The sequence below is a fragment of the Molossus molossus genome, unplaced genomic scaffold, assembly GCF_014108415.1.
Source record: "Molossus molossus isolate mMolMol1 unplaced genomic scaffold, mMolMol1.p scaffold_m16_p_7, whole genome shotgun sequence".
In the NCBI taxonomy this organism is placed as follows: domain Eukaryota; kingdom Metazoa; phylum Chordata; class Mammalia; order Chiroptera; family Molossidae; genus Molossus; species Molossus molossus.
In genome coordinates, this window is record NW_023425401.1 from 85,304,115 (window position 1) to 85,330,438 (window position 26,324).

General features: G+C 36.4%; 1 protein-coding gene across 1 annotated transcript in view; it reads left to right on the forward strand.

Moving 5' to 3' along the window:
* The first annotated feature begins 3,869 nt into the window (after nt 1–3,869).
* Nucleotides 3,870–26,324, forward strand: part of PTPRZ1 (protein tyrosine phosphatase receptor type Z1) — a 142,665-nt gene continuing 120,210 nt past the window's right edge. Inside the window, exons 1-2 of the mRNA XM_036246326.1 lie at nt 3,870–3,891; nt 5,305–5,370. Coding sequence (XP_036102219.1) covers nt 3,870–3,891; nt 5,305–5,370 — 88 coding nt within the window. The remainder of the gene's footprint in view (nt 3,892–5,304; nt 5,371–26,324) is intronic.

Consider the following 26,324-nt stretch of genomic DNA (forward strand, 5'->3'; position numbering starts at 1 on the left):
TTCTTCTCCTTTTCATATATTTGATCACTTATAGGATTAGTGTGTGTGTGTGTGTGTGTGTGTGTGTGTGTGTGTGTGCTGTCTGCTACTAGGTTATGATACAGATGATAAGTAGAATACAAGCAAATCAATAAGAAGCAGAGACTATCTTTAGGGTAAAGGCAAAATCGAGGCATGTTTATAGTTTGAAATATAATGATATTTTTAGTAGGAAATGAGCACCCTGATTTTGTTGTTATTCTTGTTTTAAAAACTTGAGCAAAAGTTACTAATTTTACCTATATCTTTCATATGCATATAGTAGTTATCAAAATTTTGATTATAAACAAAAATAAAGGGATATGTACACACACACAAACACACATAGACATATTTGCATATATCTAGTAAGTATAAGATTGAATATGTTGAAACATAAACTTCAAGGTTACCTCAAATAAAGCAAATTTTATCATTTTTTTGTAGCAGGTTATAAAACTACTTCATGAAGAATATTTTAGGACCAATTTTACAGTAGCCTTAAAAATATTTTCTAATGTACGTTTTCTTGTGTATCATGTGTACAATTTATTCCTGAGATTTATTTCTTGGTTTTAACACCACAAAACACACCAATACAAACCTGTGAAATACTTTTAAATGGAAAGAAGAACTAAAGAAACTAAAATTCAGAGAAACAGAAAAAAAGTCTGTTATTATTTTAATTGACTTAAAATGCTTAAGTACTTTGATAAATTCTATTTTATGTAGGATTTACTGGTTTTCAAAGTATATAATGCAATGAAAACAGTGAACCTAGCTCCTTTTTCCTTGTTCATTGGAGCTATCACATCTCATCTATCAGACATCTAAGTAGAATTTTAAAAGTGGGGTACTCTCTCACGCCCAAAGACTATGTGATTAGCATATGAATGTGTAACAGATTATTTGAAGTAACAATTAAGGGAACAATACAGAAAAGAACTGAAGACAGCTACCAACACCTGGGAATCTTGTATTGAAAAAAGGTTTCTTAATGTAAGTAATTAAAAACCAAGGACAAATGCTCATTGTGTAGTGTTAGAACCTACCAGGAAAGTGAAAATTTGCTGATATTTGCTGTTATCTTTTAGACTGAATCATTAAAACAAGAACTTACTGTTTTATTTATTTTAATGGAATGCTTACTAAATGTAGGTTTTGTATGGTATTTGATCTGAAATCATCAAAATGCATTTAGAGAACAAAAAGCCTTACATTTTAAAATTATTTATATTTAAAACATATAAGAGGATGAAAATCCTTTTCCCTGTAGGCAATGCAAAGTTTCAGAGGAAAATTCCAACTGATGGCCAGGTCAAATCAGGTATCCAGTCAATTCTCAATACTTTATATAGCTAAACAATTTCATCCGGTGAATGTCTAGGTGTATCCTTTTGTTTTATTTCGCTTCTCCTGAAGGTATACATGCTATAGTGGTTCCTGCTCAAACAGTACACCTTAAGACAGTAACAAATAGCTGAGGATTGTTAGGAATCCTTGATACTGGGGAAGGCTCAGTGGAGTAGGAGGCAGAAGGCATGCATTATTGTTTTATTTCTGTCACTATCTATACAAACTACTTAAAGGACTTTCTAACATTTATTTGGATCTGTTCCTTGATTGTGGAGACACATTTGTCCCAAGAATTTAACAATAAATGACTACCATACTGTGGGACAACTCAATCTGAAAAATAAAATAAGAACCTAGTATTTAATTTTTAAGTAGATAAACAAATATATGCATGGATATTAATATTATTTTTATTTCTAATAGCCAAAAAGAAGAAACAACCTAAGTATCCATTAGTTGATGAATGGATAAATAAAATGTAGTACACCCATTATCAAAATAAAAAGAGTGTACCAGACAAGGTTATACAGCAAGGAAGACTTCATTCAAGGCTATTGCAATTGGGAAAGAAGCCAGAGTTAAGTCTGAACTCAACTTCACTGAGGTAGAGGGGGTAAAGTTTTTTAAAGGTTGAAGTGAGCCCCAGTGAAAAAGTACTGCAAGACATTAAGGGGAAACCATAGACCATGTGTGTTTGTTAATTGGCTATATCCAGGAGAAAAATAAATGCACAACTTTATGACAAGGGGGTATTTTTTGCAACTTGGATCAGGCATCCTATTGAACTTAGGCTCCTACCCTCTCACAAAAACAGGGAAATAGGGTGCTATTTCTCTTGATGATTAAATTTCAAAGAGATGATTCCTGTGTCCTTGAGAGTACATTTCTGGTTGTAAAACTGCCATGTGGCTATGAAGAGACTTACATCTCAAATGGACACGGAATTTACAATTGCAAGTTTTCTAAACTCTAAGAAAAGGTAGGTCAGGTCCTAGCATCAAGAAGAAGCCAGTCCAAAGTTTACTCAAGCTGAGGGGAACTGTAAGGCCATTTTTGTCACCATAAAAATGATTATTTTTAGGCAATGAAAAGGAATGAAGAATTGATACATGCTATACCATAGATGAACTTTGAAAACATTAATTATACTTAATTAAAGAAGCCAGTCACAAAAAGCCATATATTGGGTGATTCTGTTTATATGAAATGTCTAGAATATCAAATCTATAGAGACAAAGTAGATTAACAGTTGCTTAGACCTGGAGGTTTTGGGGGTTCATTGGAGTGGCAGCTAAATTATGTTTTGGGTGGGGTAATAAAGATATTTTAAAATTGTATTGATAAATGCACAATTCTTTGAATACACTAAAAGCCATTAAATTGTACACTTTAATGGGTGAATTATATAATATATAAATTATATTTTAATAAAGCTTTTATAAAAACAAATATGTTTGAAATGTGCCAATGTAATATTTTCTAGTATTTATGGTTATAAAATTTTTAAATAAAAACAAAACCCTTATTTCTCCAAAGTATGTTTTGATTAATCTATTGATTCAAAATGTGTATTTCTCATATCTGGCCTGATTTTCAGTTTTTATAAAATAGTTTAGCAGTTATCTATTACCATGTTGTACTAATTAGAGAGTATATGACGTAGAAGAAAGAAAAATAATTTCTGAAATGTCCTTAAAATATTGCTTCCCCGAAATTGCAAACTGTCAATAAAGAGAAAACAACATTTTATCAAGAATAAAAAAAAAGTTTTTTTTTTCTTAACTGATGAGAAGATCAATATTGGTATGGTGTGCTATGGTACAGTATAAATAAATCATTGCATTCCAATGAAGGCTTTATTGATAGATTCTCAGTTTATGAATAACATTCCATAAGTTCATTTGTAAACTATGTACAGCCATTTCTACAGAAATAGTTTTGTCAACACTGATCAGGTTCCAAACCTAGTTCCTAAAGATTTACTTTACCCACAATGCAGCTGAAATGGAGGACTAATGTTAGGACAGTCTGGGTGTAAGGGGCAATGGCACAAGAAGGAGGAGGGTGAATTTTTATGTGTTTACGTCCTAGGGGCAGGCGTGACTCCAGGCAAAATTTTGAATCATGCAGGGTGAGACTTTGACTTTAAAAGGTTCTGGAACCAATTTCTACTTGTGGGGCAAGGGAATTCTCACACCAATAATTCTTGGGCACCAACTGGATGTCCTAACAATTTGACTAAATTCTGATACTATATGGATAGCATGAGATCCTACAGGCTTAGTCCTACAAGATTGCCCCTGTCTTTTCAGACACCATTCACCAAATTCATGTTTTCACTTGCGCTTCTGATCAACTGGCTGTAGATTAGATGTTCCAATGACCCCCTCTTTGGGTTAGATTAATTTGCTAGAGTGGCTCACAGAACTCGGAGAAACATTTTACTTACCAGATCATCAGGTTATTATGAAAGCACATAACCCAGGAATAGCCAGATGGAAGAGATGCATAGGACAGGTATGGGAAAAGGACTCAAAGCTTCTGTGCCCTCTCCACATGTGCCACTCTCCCCAAATCTCCACGTGTTCACCAACCGGAAAAGTCTTTAACCCGGAAGTTCTCCAAACCCTCTACTTTTGAGTTTTTATGGAGGCTTCATTAAATAGGCATGGTTAACTAAAACATTGGCAGTTGGTTCAACCTCAAGTTCCTCCCCACTCCCCAGAGAATGGGGTAGAAAGGGATTGAAAGTACCAGCTATCTAATGACCAGATGGTTCCCATGACAATCCCCATAGGTTGGTGGGTGTCCAAAAGTCACCTGATTAACATAAAAAAGACACATGTTTATGGTTCTGTACAATTAAGAAATTCCAATATTTTAGGAGCTCTGTGCCAAAAACAGGGATAAAGACCAACTGTATATTTCTTATGATAAATCACAATGTCACGGGCTTCCACCCACTTTCCTTTCTATACCTCTTTCCCTGGGTTTGAAATCTAGAAAATCTTTCCCTAGTCATGAGGCATCTTGCAGCTTTTATGATTCCCACTGTGTTACCCAATCCAGGCATCTGTGTTTCTCCAAGGAACAGATTTACCTACACTGTTTATTTTTATATATATATTTTTTTATCCTCACCAGGGGACATTTTTCCATTTTTTGTTCAGGTAGAGTGGGAAGGAGAGAGAGGAACAAAGAGAGAGAGAAACATCGATGCGAAAGGAACACATTGAGTGGCTGCCACCCGCACGACCAACCAGGGCCAGGGACAAACTGCAACCGAGGTACGTGCCCTTAGCGGGAACCGAACCCGGGTCTCTCCAGACCGCAGGCCGACGCTCTAACCGCTGAGCCAAACCGGCCAGGGCTACCTACACTGTTTAATATAACCTTTCTCCCAGCCAAAATACTCACATTTAAATTCCCACTTTCTTGAGGCACCTACTTTAATCATTACAAGGAACAAACTTTGAAAACATGATAACCTCTGGGCCTCCTAGAAGCATTTACAGATAAAATGTATGCTTTTATAAACCCAAAAGTATTTCTATCAATAGGATTTTAAGCATTAGACTTAAGGAATGGGAAGAAGAATTTGAAGATAGGACAACTTGACCTTTCTGACCCCAAACTCTCTTTGGGATAAACCTTCTAACTTGCCCCTGCTTTACCCAGAATATGTGCTTTGTCCCTGCCTGAACTTCAGCCTTCTTCAAATGTGCCCTCTAAAATTACACTGTCTACAAAAAGAGGAACAATGGAGTCTATGATGGCAGTGGCTGGGGTTGGGAGGAGACACTGGGGAAGTGACATGAGAAGGAGTAACCAGGAACCCTTCATGGCATGGATGATTGGGGTGTCTTACATTTTTTAAAATGTAGCACATGTTTTTCCATACATTGATCAAATGTTTTTTCTTGGTTATAGATTGGGCTTATGGATATTACAGACAACAGAGAAAACTTGTTGAAGAGATTGGCTGGTCTTATACAGGTAAACATATTATCGTATAATGAGTTTCAGAAGAAAATTTTATTTTTTAAATCTATTTTTATATGCAGTAGAGACTTTGTAGTCAGCATATCTTTTTAACTTAGCTATATGGAAATTCATTTTGATTAATTAATAAAAATGTTATACACAAGACGATTTCTAGTGGACTTTCCATAAGCAATTTCTTAGTATAAAGATGTTGTTATCAGATAGAGCTTGATATGAATCCCAGATCCACAGTGGCTATATCTCCTTGGGAAATATGCATAAACTACCTGAGGCTCATTTTCTTCATCTTTGAAATGGAGAATTAGTCTAACCATTAAGTAAGGTAAATGAAATTGGTACAGTGCCTTTTATAAACAGAAAGCTCTCAATAAATGTTAGTTGCTGTTGCTGTGATCACAGTAGAGATTTAAAAAATGAACAAATATTGATGGGGTTTTTGCTCTCAGAGGGAGCTTCCTTCTGAATTATGTGTTGCACTAATTGGAATCAAAGTCTAAAATGGTTTTTTAGAATTGCCAGGCTTAGCTTAGAGCATCCTGGATATCTGAAGTTGGCTTAAAATGTTTATAACCAGAAGTCATGATCAGAAACACTAGAGGAGAGGAGAAGCTCCAGGCCTGATCAGAAGAACATGGGCAGCATCTAGATTGCCCACGACATGCCTGGTGACCATCTGAGACAGTGTTGAGTGGTAGAGGAGTGGAGGGGTACTGGGGGGTCTGGGTGAAAAAGGTGAAGGGATTAAGCAAAACAAACAAACAAGTCAGTCATAGACACAGACAGCAGTATGGTGATTACCAGAGGGAAAGGGTAGGGGGGGTAGAAGAGGATATAAGGGGGATAAATGGTGATGGAAGGAGACTTGACTTGGGTGATGAACATACAATATAAAGATGATGTATTACTGAATTGTACTCATGAAACTTATATAATTTTATTAACAAATGTCACTCCAATAAATTCAATAAAAAGGAAAATATTTAAAAAGAAGTAAGTTTGGGTTGATAAGATGGAATTAGATTAAAAGGACTTTAACATGAGTCTAGCCAATTGGAACTTTATTTTATAGATGAAGAGTAACAGCACCATGGGTTTTGTAGATAAGCATGCATTTTTTACATTTTTTATTCTTCCTTTGAAAGTAGTAGATATTTGTAGAAAATTTAGAAAATATGTTCAAGTACTAAGAAAAAATTAAAATTACTCATAACTACCTGCAGGGATATTCATTACAAAAATTGGTATATTCCTTTTAGGCCAGTTTTTATTATATTATGTTTGTATATTTTATACATAGAGTTATTCAATTTACTCTAGGAATTATTTTTCAGCATTTTGTCATTTCAGTGATGATTCTTGTTGATCATCATGTTTTATTTTAACCATTAATTTTTTTTTATATTTAAGCTACAATGAAAATAACAATAGATGAATAGACAGATTGATATAAGCCTTTATTTATAATTTTATCATTTCTTTCTTAGAGAATATTTGATATGCAATTACTGAATACAAAAAATTAAATGCTTTCAAAATTTTTGATACATACAGCCTGTTTTCCAAAGAGCTTATACCAATATATAGTATAAGTAAGGGACTAACTGCTGAATGCTAGCCAGGATTGATGATTGTCATTTAAAAAATATTTACTAATTTGATAGCTTTAAAAGTGACATTTTGTTTTAATTCATTTTTTTTAATTAGCACTGAAGTCAAGATTTATTTTCTACTAGTCATTTGTATCACTTCTTCTGTGAAATAAGTTAAATTAGAATTTGGGAAATAATCCAGATATTAATCAGAGCAAGAAAAATGAACAAATTGAGGCATATCGATACTAGGAATTACTGGCAGATGGATATGAGATAGATCTGTATGATATTGTGTGGAAGAACCCGCCCTTAATTTACTCATTTATAATTATGACTGTATATCTAAGAAATATTAGTTTTTTACTTTAAATATCTCAAATCCTGAAAAATATATAAAATCAAGAACTATTCATAATTCTATACCACTTTTAATTATTTAATTATAATTTTTAATATTTTGCTATTACCAGTAAAATAAACATCCTCACACTGTAGTTACTTGAACAATTTTTTTCAGAAAAATTGATTTAATAAATAGGATTATTACATCAAAGTGCCTAAATGTTTATAATATTAATAGGCGTGGTCAAAATATTTTCAGAGAATTTTGTTAATTTATCAATTTTCCCACATTTTTATTAATATATTCTTTATTTTTCTTTGACCCCCTCCTTCCTGCTTTTATTCCCCCTCCTGCCTTCCCTAGCCTAATGTCCATGTCAATTGGTTGTGCATATATACTTAAAAGTTCTTTGGTTTATTTCTTCCCACCCCTCCCAGTCTGTTCTATACTTCCATGATTCTGGATCTATTTTGGTCTATAGCTTATTTTGCTCATTATGTCCCACAAATAAGTGAGATCATGTGGTACTTGTCTTTCTCTGACTAGCTTATTTTGCTTAGCATAATACTTTCCAGGCCCCTCCATGTCATCCCAAAGGGTAAAAGATCTTTCTTACAGCTGCATGGTATTCCATTGTGTATATGTACCACAGCTTTTTTATCCTCTCATTTACTGATGGGCGCTTGGGCTGTTTCCAGGTCTTAGCTATTATAAATAGTGCTGCTTTGAACATAGGGGTGCATATATTCTTCCTGATTGGTGTTTCAGGCTTCTCAGGATACATTCCAAGAAGTGGGATCACTTCAAATGCAGTTTCATTTTTAATTTTTTGAGAAAACATCATATTGTTTTCCTTAGTGGCTGCACCAGTCTGCATTCCTCCCAGCAGTGTGCTAGAGTACCCTTTTCTCCACATCCTTGTTGTTTGATGATTTGTTGATGGCAGCCATTCTGACAGGTGTGAGGTGATACCTCATTGTTGTTTTAATTTGCATCTCTCTGATGATTAGTAATGTTGAGCATTTTTTCATATGTCTCCTGGCCATTTGTATGTCCTGTTTGGAGAAGTATCTATTCAGATCTTCTGCCCATTCTTTTTTTGTTTTTTTAATTCTCACCCGAGGATATGTTTCTACTGATCTTCAGATAGAGTGGGAGGGAAGGGGAGAGAGAGAAACATTGACATGAGAGGGACACATTGACTGGTTGACTCCCGCACGACCCCAATCAGGGCCAGGGACAAATCGCAACCGAGGTACGTGCCCTTGACTGGAATAAAATCCATGACTCATTGGTTCGCAGGCCGATGCTCTAACCTCTGAGCCAAACTTGCCACAGTCTTTGCCCATTTTTTAATTGGATTGTTTGTCTTTCTTTTTCTACAATGGAGAAAAGACAGTCTGTTCAATAAATGATGTTGGACAACTGGACAGCTATATGCAAAAAAAAAGGAACAAGACCAACTTATAATATACACAAGAATAAACTCAAAATGGATAAAAGATGTAAATGTAATCCATGAAACCATAAAAATCTTAGAAGAATATGTAGGCAGAAAAATCTCAGACATTATACGTAGCAGAATTTTCACTAATACATCGCCAAAGGAAAAATCAATAAATGGGACTACATCAAACTAATATTATATTTTTATTTGGTCAGTTTGATTGACAAAAATTAGAGTCTCATTTTTAATTTGTAGTTTTCTGATTACTTAATTTCTTAAACTACCCCAAACATCAGGGTCTTCATTAAGGTTTTGGAAGGATAAATGATGAATAAATACTATTTAAGGTAATGGTTAAGTGAATAAAACGATAGACATGTATAACTAGTATTTTTAAATGAATGATTCATTTGCTTACCCTAAACAATTTCACTTTTTATTAAAATCATACATGTTATATTCTATTTGAATAAATTGTGTCTTACTTTCTCTAGATTTAATTCTAGGCCCTGGACCAGTTCTTCACTGTTATATACAAAACTCATAAAACAAAGATATTAATTTTCAGGAAAAGATAAAGGTAACTTTTAAGTACCTTTAAATTGCATTTAAATTAAGATTTTTTAAGTAAGGTATTTAAACATAAGAAGAAAAATATTTTCTCTTAGTCTGACCTTATTAAAATAATACTAAGACTAAAGCTAAAAATTATTAACAATAAAATAATCATCAAACAAGAACAAATACCAAGATAAATCCAAAGGAAGAGGTAAAAAAATTTTGAGAAAATGGCTACTAACATGTTTGTCTACTTTTGAAACATTTAGATGTCTGGATTATTCAAATACTTTTCTGATTATATGACCTGAGAATAATGTTACTTTTAAAGAATATTTAGGATTTCTCTAAAATTAATTTGATTTTAATAAAGAAAAGCCAAAATGCTTCTGTTATACTGGCATCATGTTATATTAAAGATACATGTGATTGCCCTGGCTGGTTTGCCTCAGCGGTTAAACCGTCAGCCCGTGGACCAGTGAGGCCCGCGTTTGATTCTGGCCAAGGGCACATACTTGATTGAAATTTGTCCCCAGCCCTGGGACAAACCAGCGGGAAGCAACCAATCAATGTGTCTCTCTCTCACATTGATGTTTCTCTCTCTCTCTTTCTCTCTCTCTCTCTCTTTCTCCCTCCTGATCTGTCTAAAGATAAATGGAAAAGTGTCCTTGGGTGAGGATGAAAAAAAAAAAAAGATATATTGGATTTATACTTTTTACAGAGAAAAAGTTGATTTTAGATAGAAAGTAATATATATGTACTGATATAAAATATAGAAGTTTTATGTCTGTTTTTATAGGTATTACCAAGTATCTCATTTTCTTTTTTTATTAAATTTATTGGGGTGATACTGGTTAATAAGATTACATATATAGGATTTTTTTTTTTTTTAAATCCTCACCCGAGGACATTTTTTTCCTTTTTTTTTTCAGATAGAGTGGGAGGGAGAGAATGGAAGAGAGAGAGAGAAACATCGATATCAAAGGGACACATCAAGTGGCTGCCTCCGCATGACCAACCAGGGCCGGGGACAAACTGCAACTGAGGTACATGCCCTCAGCGGGAACCGAACCCGGGTCTCTCTGGACTGCAGGCTGACGCTCTAACCGCTGAGCCAAACCAGCCAGGGCCATATATAGGTTTTAAGTGTACAGTTCTGTGATACATCATCTGTATATTGCATTGTGTGCCCAAAATCAAATCATCTTCCATCACCATATGTTTGACCCCATTTAACATTTATTGTTATGTTTTTAAAACATTTTATGCTTTGTAACTTTATATGTGACAACTATAGCCCCTTTTGTCTTTCTTTTCCTCCAAAATAAAAATATTAATCTTTTATAAAAGTTACAGCACATTTTTGCTGCTCTAATAATTATGAAAAGCATGTTAGAAAAGATTCTGAATGCTTGGAGTGCATTTATAACCACAGAAGATGATATCACGATGGGCAGCCCTCTGGTTCTCCTGGGCGATATCTGCTGATGTCACTATTTGGGTATTATTTAATACAGGATACCATGAATGGGACTATATCAAACTAAAAACTTCTGTATCCTATATTATTTAATACAGGATGCCATTTTTAAAAGATTTATTTAGATATCACTAAATAGTAGTGGTTTGGGAATACTGCTTCTAGGATAAATTTCTCCAAGAAGCTTTTCATGAGAATTACATTTTTCCATGTTTTGGCTGGTTACATTTATATATCTTTTTTAATTTTTAAATTTTTATTTTTTAATTCTCACCCGAGGACATTTTTGCATTTATCGCATAGAGTGGGAGGGAGAGAAACATCGACGTGAGAGAGACACATCAAGTGGTTGCCACCCACACTACCCCAACCGGGGCTGGGGATAAACTGCAACCGAGGTATGTGCCCTTAGCAGGAACCAAACCTGGGTCTCTCTGGTCCACAGGCTGACGCTCTAACCACTGAGCCAAACCGGCCAGGGCTATATTTTTTATTTTTAACTGATAAAAATATCACAAGCCATCTTTTAAAAGTTCACCACTGTTGTTTGGATAGTTTTTGCTGTAGATAAAAGTAATATATATATATTTAGAAAACTTGATATATAGAGACATGTTCATAAGATAAAAAATAATCCTGGTTTAGTTTAACAACTAACTTCCTGGTTTTAGAGGTAGAACTATGAGCAAGTTATTTTTCTCTAGACAATAAATCTTTAAAGAGAGAACTGAGATATTCACGAGGTATGAGTTAAATGAAAACCAAGTTTTAATGTACCCTCCATTCTCCCTGAATTTAGAATCAGAAAATGGAGCGCCTGTGGCCTAGGGAGAGAAAGGCTTACAGTTCTCACCACCAAAGGCCAATGTGCGTTTACTGATGGATTGTAGTGGTGTGTGTTTTGCAGCAGACCAGGTTCCCTAACCACCTGGTGTTCCTCATCATGCCAAGAGAAGACCACACTTCTACCATTGGGTTTATTGTTTACAATGCAGATACCACTGTGTATATCCTATTATCTTGGGAAGAAGCCACAGAGCACCTCCTTTAATGGGCTCACTGTGTACAGTAGTGGCATCTGTAGAATGGCCAGGCTTTTATGGAGAGTTATATGTAAACAATGCACAGTTCCTTTGCTTTCTGTCTCTCTCTTTCTTTTTTACTAAACCAACTACTTAAGCCAGCTTTAATTTACTAAATATTATCAACAAATCATCAAACAACAAGTGTTGGCAAGGGTATGGAGAAAAGGGGACTCTAGTACACTGCTGGTGGGAATGCAGACTGGTGCAGCCACTATGGAAAAAAATATGGTGTTACCTCAAAAAATTAAAAATTGAACTTCCATATGACCCAGTAATCCCACTAATAGGAATATACCCTAAGAAGCCTGAAACACCAATCAGAAAGAATATATGTACCCCCATGTTTGTAGCAGCACTATTTACAATAGCTAAGATCTGGGAACAGCCCAAATGTCCATCAGTAGATGAATGGATAAAAACACTGTGGTACATACACACAATGGAGTACTATGCAGCTGTAAGAAAGAAAGATCTCTTATCCTTCAAGACGACATGGAGGGACCTGAAAAGTATCATCCTAAGCGAAACAAGCCAAACAGAGAAAGACAGGTATCATATGATCTCACTTATTTGTGGAATATAATGAACATAACAGGCTGAGGAAGGGGGGTACAGACTGACAATCCCCTAAAGAGGGGGTGGTGGGGGAGAGATAAACCACAGAACTTGTGTGCATGAACAATGGATATGGACAACAAAGCTTGGGACAGGGCGGGAAGGGGGGAGGGGGGAATCAGTGGGGGGAAAAGGAGAAACATCTATAACAAAAATTAATTAAATAAAAAAAATATTCTTAGATCACATGAATTTGAAAAACATTGACTTAGTTTCTATATTTCTAAGAATTTTAGAATTCTCAATCTGTACAAGCACTTGCCTTTAAATTAATTTTAACAATACCATCTGGAGGTATAAAATTGTCTTATATTTACAATATACATATATAGACATACCCAGACAGAAACAGAGAACAGTTGGAGCCAAATTTTGTTTTTGAGACTTTTTACAATGTATCTGTCCTTGACAAGTCAAGTTTCAAGTGACCTCCCCCCCTTTTAAAATAAGGACGGACATTTTTAGTACCTTAAAGAATTGCATTTACACCTAAGCAGCATCATAGGTTGATCCAGTTCTCTAAATCATTTTTTTGAAGCTTCTAGACAACAATTATGTTTTTCATTCTTTCTGTCTAATTTTATACGTAGATTTTTCTAATTGTGTGTACAAAAATTAATTTAGAAGTATCAAGGCTCCTCAGCTAGATCACTTAGTATTAATGGGAGGCTGACTGTGGGGGACCTTGCTGGCCTGGGGGGCTTGATTTCCCAGGTTAACTTTGAGATCTGTAGAGTCTAATCAAACTTCTACGGAAATCAGCTTTTATGTGCAATCTCTAAATGACCCAAATGCTATGAATCTCCGTGTAGGACTGCTTTATATTCTAGGAAAGTTTTTCTCAGGCAACTCCACAAAGATTCTTAGTCACCTAAGAATACCAGAGCCAGGGCCAGCAAGAGCTTACCAGGTGCTGAGGGAACTGTGATGCTTTATCGGAGGCATGGGCCCCTCTCTCAATGTGAACCCATTCCAGGGTGCCCTGCTCTTCTCCCCAGGGCTCTCACCGGCTTCTCTGGAATCACCTATGTTACTGCACTAGACAAATCCTGGCGCTCAACTCTGCCACTCCGGATTTGGGGTCTGAAAGAACTGTTGTCATCCCATTGGCTATTCAGGTTGGGAAAAGTGTTTTTTCTCTTTCAGAGCTAAAGAGAATTCAGTCTCTCATTTAACCAACAAATATTTTGTTCATATTCTGAGTAAGTACAGTATACAATTAAAAATCCAAAATTAAAAGAACTCTTTTTCCCCCTTTCCCTGGGTTCTCTTAATACTTATCCATCCTGCGGATTTTCTAATTGTCCAAATAAAGTCATGGTCTGCTGCTTAAGGCAAGGAGGCCCAAAATTCCAATGAAACTCACCCCAGTTTAGCCTAGCCGATGTGACTCAATGGACTGAACATCATCCCATGGACTGAGAGGTCCTGGTTCGATTCTTGGTCAGGGCGCATGCCCAGGTTTCAGGCTTGATCCCCAGTTGGGGGCATGTAGGAGGCAGCCAATCAATGTTTCTCTCTCACATCGTTGTTTCTATCTCTCTCTCTTTTCTTTCCTCCCTAAAAAAAAGAAACTCACCCCAGTTCACCTAATGCGAAGCAGGGAGACAGTGGAGCACAATGGGCCCCTGCTTATAGCTAGCATCTGGGTCTCCAGGGTGGTCGTGGGTGGGCTTCTTCAGAATATTGCTGACTACACCAAGTAAATGTCAACGTAGGTAACATTCAAACCTATAGAGAATTTTGTAGAATTTATTTGAGCCAAACTGATGACATCCTGGGAAGCAAGATCTAAAATGCTCCCTGTTCTTTGCTTTATGATCAAGTTGTATCATCCTGCTTATAACTTAGGGCCTTTTGGCCTCAGCTCCTTTAGGGGACAATCTGTTGATAAAAGGAATAGACTCATTTTATTTATGGGAAAATGTGCTAGGTCTCAAAAGGGATGTTTCAGATGAGAACATTTTACTGCTTAGCTCAAACTGATTACAGATTATTATTTTGTCTGAATTCTGAGAGTGGCAAAAAGAAAACAAATGAAAGTCTTTATCCAAACGAATCTGTCTCTCCTAAGATAATAACACCAAACCAAGCATTTAAAATGAAGATTATTCACTATAAAGTTTATTATCTTTTTATTTTTAATATAAGTAGTTAAAGGTTGATAGTATTTTCAATTTATAGTTTTATTATTCCACCCGGAAAATATAAAACTATACTAACTGGATAAAATTTCAGGATAAATAAGTTTAAAGATTCTTAAATTTAACTAATTGATAAATGGCTGAAATAAATTGATTTTGACCACACTTAATCTTAGTTCATTCATAACAGCTTATCTTGGTGAGCTATGTTTCTGTTCCTTCTTGTATTGTGTTATTGAAATGTGTCAGATTAGCTGCGATCTGAGAAGAAAGGACTTACTGGTGTTTGTACATATAGAATTCTGTTAAAAATTGCTAGGAACACCTGGCCAGTGTGGCTCAGTGGATTTGAGAATTGTCCCATGGACTGAGAGGTCTCAGTTCAATTCCCAGTCAGGGCACATGCCCCACTTTTGGGCTCGATCCCAAGTGAAGGGCATGTGGGAGGCAACCCACTGATGTTTCTCTCTCACATCGACAATTTTTTCTCTCTCTCTCTAAAAAAAAAAATCAATAAAAACGTATTTTAAAAATGACTAGGGACATTATAACATTTGTCTGTAATAAAGCTCATTGCTTTACCATTTAAAAATATTATTGAAATGGAATCACTTAGACTAAGGTTGTTTTTGAAAGATTACACAATTGTAATATGTGAAGAAAACGCTGGCTGCCAGATGGATGGAGATAGAGAGGGTGGAAAAGGAGAAGGTATTATTCTTTCAGTTGTGTTTTTTTACATAGGTTAAAAACAACTCTTATATTTAGGATGTATGCTATAATTATGCTGAGAAATGACAGGGTTTGTAAATACAGTTGACAGTCCCATTTTTAAAGTTATTATAGGAAAGTGAGCAACGCATGTTAGTCACTGAGATAAAAGAGTGAATGGTAAATCTGGGAATGTCAGCACTAAAATCCAGTTGTTTCCTTAGTAACTTCATTTCATTAAAGGATTTCAGAAAGTGAATTTCCTTTTTCCTGGTAACCTAAAATTTTCTGTGATAATGTCTAAACCAGTGGTTCTCAACCTTCCTAATTCTGTGACCCTTTAATACAGTTCATGTTGTGGTGACCCCCAACTGTAAAATTTTTGTTGCTACTTCATAACTGTAATTTTGCTACTGTTATGTCTTAGGCGACCTCTGTGAAAGGGTCGTTCGACCCCCCAAGGGGTCACGACCCACAGGTTTACTCTAAACACAGACAATTCAATGAAAATAAAAAACTAAGTTACTTGGTCTTTCTTTTTTTGATATCTTGAACATATAACCCACAATTATCATGTGAGATGTTCAGATCTTTCTTCTGTTGGAGGTGTTAGACCCTCACAACTTCAAGCAATGATAAGATCATCTGAAATGGATGGTCTGCTCTGGCCTTATAAGTATCACTATTGAAATGCAGTCTTTATTTCTTGGACTTTTGAAAATATTCTGTTGGTTTTTTTCACCATACTTCAAAGCAACTTTAAATTGAAAATTTGTTATTGATATGTTCTCAAGTTCTTAAAACCTAGATACTTTTCAAGTTTTAGTTTAGGGGCTACGTTGGATACAAGTAAGAAGGGCCACACAGGTATCAATATTAGATACTTGGCTGAATACTTCAGAAGGGGGAAGCCTTTAAATACTGAATTGATTCTGTTACTGTAAATAGACTATCCTGTCTAAATAGTATTTCCATTCCAATAAATATATAATCTAGAAGATCTACTTATGGCAAACTAAAGAGCCATAATGTAAGGTTGTGTGCGGTGTGGTTTTATGTTTGGCATTTATTTTCGGCCAGAGTTGGGTTTAGTGTTTTATTTCTCTTAACTGAGGAGAAAGTAGGCCAAATGTATCTCAGAAAGAAAATTTGAATCCAGGTGGAAAACTGGCCTATTTCTGGCTCATCCCGGCCTCTTTTTTACTTCTAAAATCTAAAAAATATTAGCACGTTATATTTTTCTTTTTGATTCATCACTCCTTGTATGAAACACGCTGCTCACTTATCATTTCCAACATGAAAGAGCAAGTTCCAGAACTTTGTGTATAGAATTATCTCATTTCCGTAAAAAACTGTATATGAACATAGATGAACAGCCTGGAAAGGTACACACAAACCTGTTGGCAGTGGGTGTCACTGAGGAATGGGACTGTGGAAGGCCAAAAGAGGCTGGAGACATTCACCATTTATTGAATACTGTTTATATTGCATTAATTGTTTTAACAAGTATATTGAAACAAAAGCTCCCAACTTACTTAGATTAGTTTTAGCTAATAAGGGCAAGGTAGTTGGCTAAGAACCACAACTTCGGGTTTTCACCAGTTGAAATGCAGGTCTCTGCTTGGCCGAGTTGCAACGAGAGGATGTCCCAGACATCTGAAAAGAGCGGAGTCACTTCCTGTGAGGCTTTGGACACACACACCCCAACACTCAGACTCGCCGGTCTGCCGTGCTGCTCTGTGTTCCGGTTTTGTTATTTGTAAAAGGTTTTTAACAATGCCCTATTTGATTGTTCATGGATCAAATAAATGTAGGAAAGCTGTTTGGACAAGTTCAGGATAAATCTAAGTGATTATTATTTGGCAATGTCTTCACTTGAGCCGAAACAGATTGCACAAGTCTGGACATATATGATTATCTCACAAAGGATTTAGAAGGAGTTGACTTACTTGAATGCATATTATAGACAGGTGTTTTCTGTCATCTGTATGTTTTTAAGAGTTTAGCTAAGATTTATGTCCTGGGATAATTTTTCCTGTGCTAAACATGATCAGTAGAGTAGTGGCAGAATAGAGTTCAATTAAATGATCTAAAACTCAGAATTTATTTCTCTAGAACTATCATTTAGTATAGAATTTTAAAAAATCATAGTGTGGTTGTAGAGTAGCATCCCAATTGAATAAGCATAGCTAAATTGATCTAATAGTAAAACTGTATACTAATGAGTATTCTGCCGTGAGTATAATGAAAATTGTATAAATTCTCTAGTCCAACCTCACAATTACCCTTCTGGCAACACCTAATAGAGTCTTGAATGGATTGGACAAGTACTCTGGCAGCTCAAGCTGAGAAAATCTGGCTGTTTCTCCTCTGCCTGTGCTCACACTTCTGGGTTTCATATCTATGTGTACTGTTCTTCCCTTTTCTGGAACTTCTTTATCTCTCTGCGTTCCTTTCTCTGGAGTTCTCTGGTTCATGAAATATGTATTTCAGCAAAAGAAAAAAAAAAAGAAAATATTAGATGATTTAAAAACATCTAAGATTAGACTACAGTTTGTGTTGTCCCACAAAATTAATTTAAATGTTTTCAACTTTTAGGCAAAATACCACTGAAATTACTTTAAGTTGACCTATGTTACCTTCCTATTTTATGAATCATTTAAGACTAAATATAAGGTTAATTTAGTTAGTTTTCTATGTTTTCTGTATGGTAATTCTAACTCTTTAAACCAAAGATTTTCAAAGAGCAAAAAGATGAAAAACAATGTAAAGGACTCACTTTTTATATTCAGAATTTTTCTTATTAATTGATCTATGTTTTAATGACTGAAGCACAGAATTACAAAAATTATTTTTAAATATATTCATATAGTTTAAGATTGATACATTTTATTTTCTTTATTCTTCAAATGTATATATGTGTCAATCAATATGATTATCTCTGTATTTTGCTACCCATGAATGCCACGTTTCTGGTTGTTGTGTTTCTAATATGTATGTATTTATTTAATGAAGAGAGAAAGGGAACGGGAGAGAGTCAGAGAGAGAGAGAGGGAGAGGAGGAGACATTGATGTAAAAGAGAAACATTGATCAGCTGCTTCCCATACAGATTTTGAGCCCACACCTGGGCATATGCCCAGAACAGGAATCAAACTGGCGACCCTTCAGTGCACAGGATGATGCTCAACCAACTGAGCCACACTGGCCAGGGCTGCCAAATTTCTGTTTTAACCATGCACTATGTTTTGTTCAGATAAGAGAGCCCTTGTCTGGGCCAGAGCTGGGACTTTTTCTGGCTTGAATGTGGAGAACTTTAGAGGTTCTTTGTGGTCTGTGGCACACCAGCCTCAAACTATTATAGACTGTGCAAAGAGCTTCTTAATTATCATGGAATATTCTGGGGCACTTATAACAGCTGCCCAGATTCATTCCTCAAACTATATAAGCCTAGGGTTTTGTGGAGAGAGAAAAGAACTGGAACTGTATTTAGAGGTAGGTTCACAGCAGTGTCTGATAACCTAGGCAGGTGGGCCGGAAGGAAGCCAGAACCAAGGAAAGGCAGTAGGGAGCCCCTGTGAGGCAATTGGCGTGACTGAGGAAGAAACCTGGTGGCAGCCTGGCATCAGCTGGAGCAGGTTCCAGGTTGAATGTGGTTTCCCGCTGTTTTGACAGGCCACTCCCCACCTAGAGCCTCCCTTCCTCTCCAGGGCCTGCACTGCATTGTGCTGGAAGTAAAGTGCCCAAGCAGCTCCACCCTTGGACTCCTGGAAGAGGCAAATGAGAAGAGGAGGAGCCTGGGAGTTCCAAGGCTGATGCAGGCAGCAGGCCAGTGGAAGTGCAGGTATCCAGTCGAGTCAAGAAGATGCCCGTGGCTAGGGAGGACTTAAAATCAGATTCTTGTCCACATGGGCTAAACTTCATTTCCTAGTTTAACAAAATAATTTTTGATGACCAATGATGAAAGAGGAGACCATACCCAGCCTGAGAAGACAGTGATAAGACCATACTAAAAGCTTATAAACATTATATAAATATAAAATATATAGTAATTATAGATATAAATATTTATAAGTACAAATACGTACATAAATATTTTAAAAAAAAAAAAAATATATATATATATATATATATATATATATATATATATATAATGGCTGAAATTTCACCCTCCAGAGATAACTGCTATTAATGTCTTCTGTTGAAGAAATATAATTAAAAATAAAATCTAACTCAGAAATCCTCTCCGTAAAGGTAGTAGAGAAAGGGAACAGTTTGATTATTGAATAAGCATTAAACCAAAACATGATGCATAAGACAACCCCATGAGACCGCAAAGACAGAAAGGAATCTCCTCCTAGCCAAGCAGACATAGCCTAGGACATACATGTCTTCAGCATAAACAGGGACTGGTCCTCAAGGAAGGACTTGACAACAACTTTGCCCCACATAGTTCATCCTAAATTTACCTGGCAATTGGAGTGACTACGTATGTTGTTCGAATATTGGCTTTATCTGGAGTAAAAACAAACCTCACATCTTTTTCTTTTTCTTTTTTTAAATGGTGACGTCATTTATTTTTCAGTACTTGACAGAATACCCCATAAAATTCAAAATTTCTACCATTATAAAAAAACAGGTCTCTACAAGTGATATCTGTTATCATCACCAGTAGCAAATATATTAGGCAGAAACAAGTAACGTCAGTAGCCTTATAAAAAAAGTGCAGGACTCTTCATGCTACACATTCAGCAGTGTCATAATGCGCAAAAGTTTAATCTTTTCACCCATTTGATAAATATACTAGGTTTATAATTTAACCATTTAAATTAGCATTCTACAAATACACATGCAATTGAATGATTATTGTGCATGAATACATACACAATGCTTATATGTACAAATTCCAGTTTGTTTTTATGTGCTGGCAAGGGATTTACACCTCACATCTTTATCAGAGGAGGTAGCTTTACAAATTGGAACAAGGCAGGCACCTAAGTTAGGCTCCTACCATCCTTCCCACAGAAGCTGGGAAGGAGACAGGGGTGTTAACTTCCTCCTGTTCACACTTCATAAAAGATGGCTCCCAGGTCCTTGAGAAAGACATTCCTGGCTCACAAAGCTCACAAAAGGCCTGTGGAGTTTTCAAAAGGATTTATATACCTTTCAAAGAGAAAAGAGTACTTATGATGATCAAATATCTAAAGTAAATGCTCTAAGAAAAGGAGAAGTCACTTCCTTATCTTCAACAGAATTGCCTTATTTTTAAAGTTATTTGTCCTTACACATCCTAATTATTCTTTCAGGCATTTTTATAACCTCTTACTAAATATGCTGCTCTGTAATATGCATTAATCTCAATAATAATTTTTGGCTATCCTTCTAGGTAAATCGATTATAACTAAGGGTGGAGGAAACAAAGAAATGAGCTTCTCCTTTGTTCTTAAGCTTTTAAGAACAAAGCTTTTTTTTCTTCATTGTATTTCTGAGCCTCACATATAGTAGATGCCCAATAAACATTCAATACTTATTCTCCTGCCTCATTCTGTCTCATTGGGACATAAGATTAATTTCACCTGGGAGAAATTGTGACTAGTAATAACATAAGTTTAGCAAACCCACCCCAACCATTCTTGCAACAAATAGAGATATAGAAAAAAAAATGTTGTGGAGTAAATTCAGAGCAAGTTTTAGTTTATGAGAAGTACCTCTACATCTTTTTTTTTTTTATCCTCACTCGAGGACATTTTTGCATTTTTTGTTCAGACAGAGTGGGAGGAAGAGAGAGACAGAGAAGCATCGATGTGAAGGGACACATCGAGTGGTTGCTACCTGCACGACCAACCAGGGCCGGGGACAAACTGCAACCGAGGTATGTGCCCTTAGCGGGAACCGAACCCGGGTCTCTCTGTACCGCAGGCCGACGCTCTAACCGCTGAGCCAAACCGGCCAGGGCCCTCTACATCTTAATGAAGTGGAAAACAGGAAAGGCTATATTTTGTAGCCCTTAGCAACCTGGAAATGAAACAATAGCAGAGCCTCACAGAGTCAACATCAGAGCAAATCCAAAAGTTGGCATAAACCAAATTAGATCAATCTAAACTGGGAAGGGCTAGTTCAGCTTTTTCTCCTGTATGGTTCCTATCCTTTCATATTTCATAAGCATCTCTAGGAAGAGCTATTTGCAGAACATTTTCCATAGGGGTAACATAAAGTTTTTCTTCTCCAAATCCCTAAAGCTTTGTTCTTGAAGACCAGTTGCATTGATGCATATAGTGCAGATAACTGTGCTGGACTCCAGGGTGCAGTGAAGGATGGAAGCAACCACCAGCATGTCAACAACCGTGATTACAAAAAGTGATAAATGCCCAGGGTTAGACTGTGGTGACTCAAGGTTGAGGGGCCCTTCAGAGCCTCAAGGCTGCAGGGAAAGCTTCCGGGAGAAAGGGACTTTACATTGAGGCAAAGCATGAGTAGGTGCTACCTAAGCTAACACGGGTGAAAGACTGTTCCAGGCAAAGGGAGTAGCTGTGCTAACCTGTAGGTGAGAGAGACATGGCTGTGCTCCAGCCTCTGTAACACTCTTCCTGCCTTTGGATGCACAACTAGGAAAGTGCTCTGTGGAGAACACCCAGCCTCTCCCTCTTTCACCTCTCAAGGTGCTTATCCCCGCCCCCGCCCAAGCTCCAAGGACTCTTCTTTTGCTGTAATTTGTTTCCTGAGCCCATTTCTTCTACAGCTCACTTCTTCTACCTCAGTGACTTTCTAAAGAACCATTTTCTTACCATTTGAAAAAAAAAACTTGAGCCCTGGACGGTTTGGTCCAGCGGTTAGAGCGTCGGCCTGCGGTCCTGAGAGACCCGGGTTCGGTTCCCGCTACGGGCATGTACCTCGGTTGCAGTTTGTCCCGGGTCCTGGTCGGTTGTGCGGGTGGCAGCCACTCGATGTGTCCCTTTCACATCGATGTTTCTCTCTCTCTCTGTTTCTCTCTCTCCCTCCCACTCTACCTAAACAAAAAATGGAAAAATGTCCTCAGGTGAGGATTAAAAAAAAAAAAAAAAAAAAACAACTTGAGAATGTGATGAGACAAATTCTTAGAGCCCCATGAATTAATTCTCATTTAATTGATATCCTTGCCCTATTCAAAATTCTAGATAATAAAATTCATACCATATTTCGATTGGCAAAGACTTGAATTTTTAGTTATTGAATTATTTTGCATTAAAGGATAGTAGGCATGATTTTATATCAACATGTTAGTAAACAAAAGGAAGAACTAATAAAAAAGACCTAAAGAGAGAGGTCTGAGGAGGGGGAGATTTTACAGACTCTCACAGGAGACAGGACTAATCAGTATCATCACGTGACTTCATAGGGAGTTTGTGGTGAGAGAAAGATTATGGACCTGGTCATAGTCTGAGGAAACAGGTTTTAGTGGGGGTCCTTTTACCGATTTGTCTGATGAGGGCCAAACCCCGGGGTCAGATTATCTGACTGCTTGTCTTCAAAGATGGGTTCCTTACACCTCACTTTTTTTCTGTTTCCTGGTCTGTAAAAAGCTAATATCAGTACCTGCCTCAAAAGGTACTGACTCATTAAATGAATCAATATATACGTAGCACTTGGAATAGTGCCTGGTACAAATACTGTGTTCAATGAGGAAATCAATTAAAGTCAGGTAAATCTTCCGTAATATTGAGAGCTTGTTTTGTACCAGGCTTATATCCATCACACTGTTAGCATTCTAAAGTAGAGGTGTGATTATATTATTCCCTGTTTAAATCCCTCCAGTTGCTCCCCATCTCCTACAGAATGAGAAATTGACTCCTTAGAGTGGCATATAGTGACTTGTGATCTGGTTTCAACCCACTATCCATCCCCCATAGTTATCTTTCCCTCTGCCTCCTGCCAAACCAGCATTTTCAAAGGCAGGTTCTCTCTTATTCTAATTGTTCTCCACTGTTTTGCCTGAATACCAAACCTCTGTATCTCCTTCAGAAAAGTGAAGCCCTCTGGATTCCGCCTGCCCAGGCGAGTACAGACACCTCACTTCCACATTCTGCCCCTGGGCTCTCCTCTTTGTTGCTCGTGACACAGAGGTGTGGCAGGTCCCGTGTTCTTTTCATCTTACTTTCTCAGGGTGTGCCACGTAGTATGTGCTATTCAAGTGTTTGTGGCATGCATGAACCAAGCTGAGAAGAAGACGGTGTTTTCACTTTATAAATGGAGAAACACAGGTGAAGTCACTGTGCAGAGTCACAAAAGAGCAGGAGAATGGAAACTTGAGCCTGAGTCTTGACTCCCAGCACTGTTTCCTGAGAATCCTGTAGGCCACCTGTGATTCTTTTGTTTCCGAGATGTGAACAGTAACATAAGGCATAAAGTGTTGGATTTTTTCATTCTTGTGTAGATATAAAAAATGCTGGTTCCAAAACCACCATGTTTGATATTGTTGTTGTTTTTTCTTTACACATGTGTCCTTTTAATTTTTTTTTTAAAGAACAGTTTAATGATTTTTAAAGAGAGCAACGAAGAGGGAGAGAGAGAGAAAAAAATATTGATGAGAGCATAACATTGATCGGCTGCTTCCTGCACATCACCTACCAGGATCAAGTCCACAACCCAGGCATGCTCCCTGACCAGGAATTGAACCTGAAACCTCTTGGTGTACAGCACAACCCCCAACTAACTGAGCCACAATGGCCAGGGCCTGCATGAGTCTTTTTTAGTGAATGTGTTAAGAATGGTCACTTCTAAAAAGTAAAATTGGATGCCTTTTTTTTTTTTAATCCTCACCTTTATTGATTTTGAGAGAGAGAGAGAAACATCAATGTGAGAGAGAAACATTGATCAGTTGTCTCCAGTATATGCCCTGACTGGGGATCAAACCCACAGCCTAGGTATGTGCCAAGAGAAGGAATTGAACCCACAAGGTTTTGGTGCACAGGATGATGCTTCAACCAACTGAGCCATACTGGCTTGGGCAGTGGATGCCTTTTATTTTCATTTCTTTGCTTGTCCATACCTTCTAGCTTGTCTACACTAAATGTCTTTGTTTTATAGTCAAATTGGGAAAAAAGGAGGCTTAAACGTGTACTTAACATAAGTTAATTTTTATTTTATGGATGATTAAAAAGTTATTTTGCATCACAGAAAGTCTTCTGCCTCTTCGAACTTCCTCACTCAGTAATGGTGTAGTGGTTTATGTATCTAAGCCTGTACATTGCTATTTGGCTGTAGTAGGTGAACATTTTTACTGATCGGTAAAGTCAGAAATACTATATCAATTATTTATACCCTTAAAGAGTATGTGATAACTTGTAATTAGTGTACAGACAAATACTGTTCTCCAACAGAAATGGTCATGTCGTTATACATTTGCATGTCACCCCGACTCAATCTAGCATCCCATCCAGGATACGACCTGATTTTCTTCTCTGCTGTGTTACAATATGCTCACTTTATATTCATTTCATAATCTGGATCATTATCTCAGCTCAGTGAGAATCTATTTCTCATAGTTGATTGAACCACTATCAGCTCAGTCACATTTTGTACATCATTTACCAGAAAGCATATTTTTTAAAGAAATCAGAACAATTGTGCAAGTCACCTAGAGCCTTGAAATGCCCCCAAAATGTGCTTTGGATCAGTCACCCATCCCTGGAGCTCAAATCCTTTTGCAGGTTGATTGACAGTGTTGCTGACCTCTAGATAAAGGATCCCTCATTCCGATTCACCATTTTCTAAGTGAGTCTCTATTGGCATGAAAGAGTTCATTCTCTTTAGAAAGGAGGACGGTTCCTCTTTGGAAAGCATCCTCTATTGTTTCCTTTTAGCAGAATAATTGCATATTTAATTTCTGTGAAGATAATGAAGAAAGCTAGTTTGGGTATGTCTATCTGGCTTCAGAATAGATTTGGAGAGAAGGTTCTATGACTTTTAATTATGATTGTTTATCCCTAAAACGTACATGTTTTGGTAAATTATAATAACTTCTATTTTCATTTGTGATAATTTCTTGTTCATGCTTAAGCACAAGAAAGGCTTGATTTAAAATCCAAGTCCTATTAATGTGTTTTTATGCCATCAACATTTTAAAAAGTAAATTGAAATAAAAAAATAAATTTTCATATGATACAAATTTCTCTAAAGTATCTGGCCTGTGTTTAATCATTTATGAGTTATCACTACAAGACATTTATATAGATTAGAAACCACAGAGATCTAAGGAACTGTATTTATTTGATCCTAGTTAATATTTGGCCTTAAATAGAATATCACACCACTTTCCAATTTCCTAATGTTAAGCAATTAAACAAGAAGCTGTTGGCCAAATAAATATTAGGCCTCATTACCTGTATTGGAAAGTTTCTGGCCTACTTGGGTCCAGAGACAATCCCTCATGAGTGAATCTAGCTGCAAACCATCTTTACCTTGAATTACTCTAAACTTGTTTACCTCTAGCAATTTCTAAGCAACATTCTTTTTCATAACTTTTTAAAAATAATTTTTTATTCACCTGGTTCCAAGATTGTATTTTCAGTTCCTTGGATTCACTTCTTTTTTTTTTTTTTAATTTCCAAATTCCAGGGTTTTAGTCATCCTAGACAATGTTGTTAATAATGATTTCCTCCTAATTTTTTTGGCTGTTGATAATGTAATTTAGTGCTCCCTTCAAAAGTTTTAAAATAGAATAGAAATATTTCTGGATTTTTGTTCAGTAAAAGTTATTCTTTTTTTGTTTTCTGTGGATGTTTAAAATTAAGAAACTTGTATAACTGTCACTTTCCAGGCCACTAATGTCAACTCCACAGGACAAATTATTGCTACACATACAAATTACATTTTCCATCACTGAACTGCATTTTTCTTGGAATTTAGTCTCTAAACCTGGGGAATATGTTTGAAAATTGGAATAGTTTCTAAAGAAATTGAGAATAAAAGCATCTGTCATATATCATTATTCTAG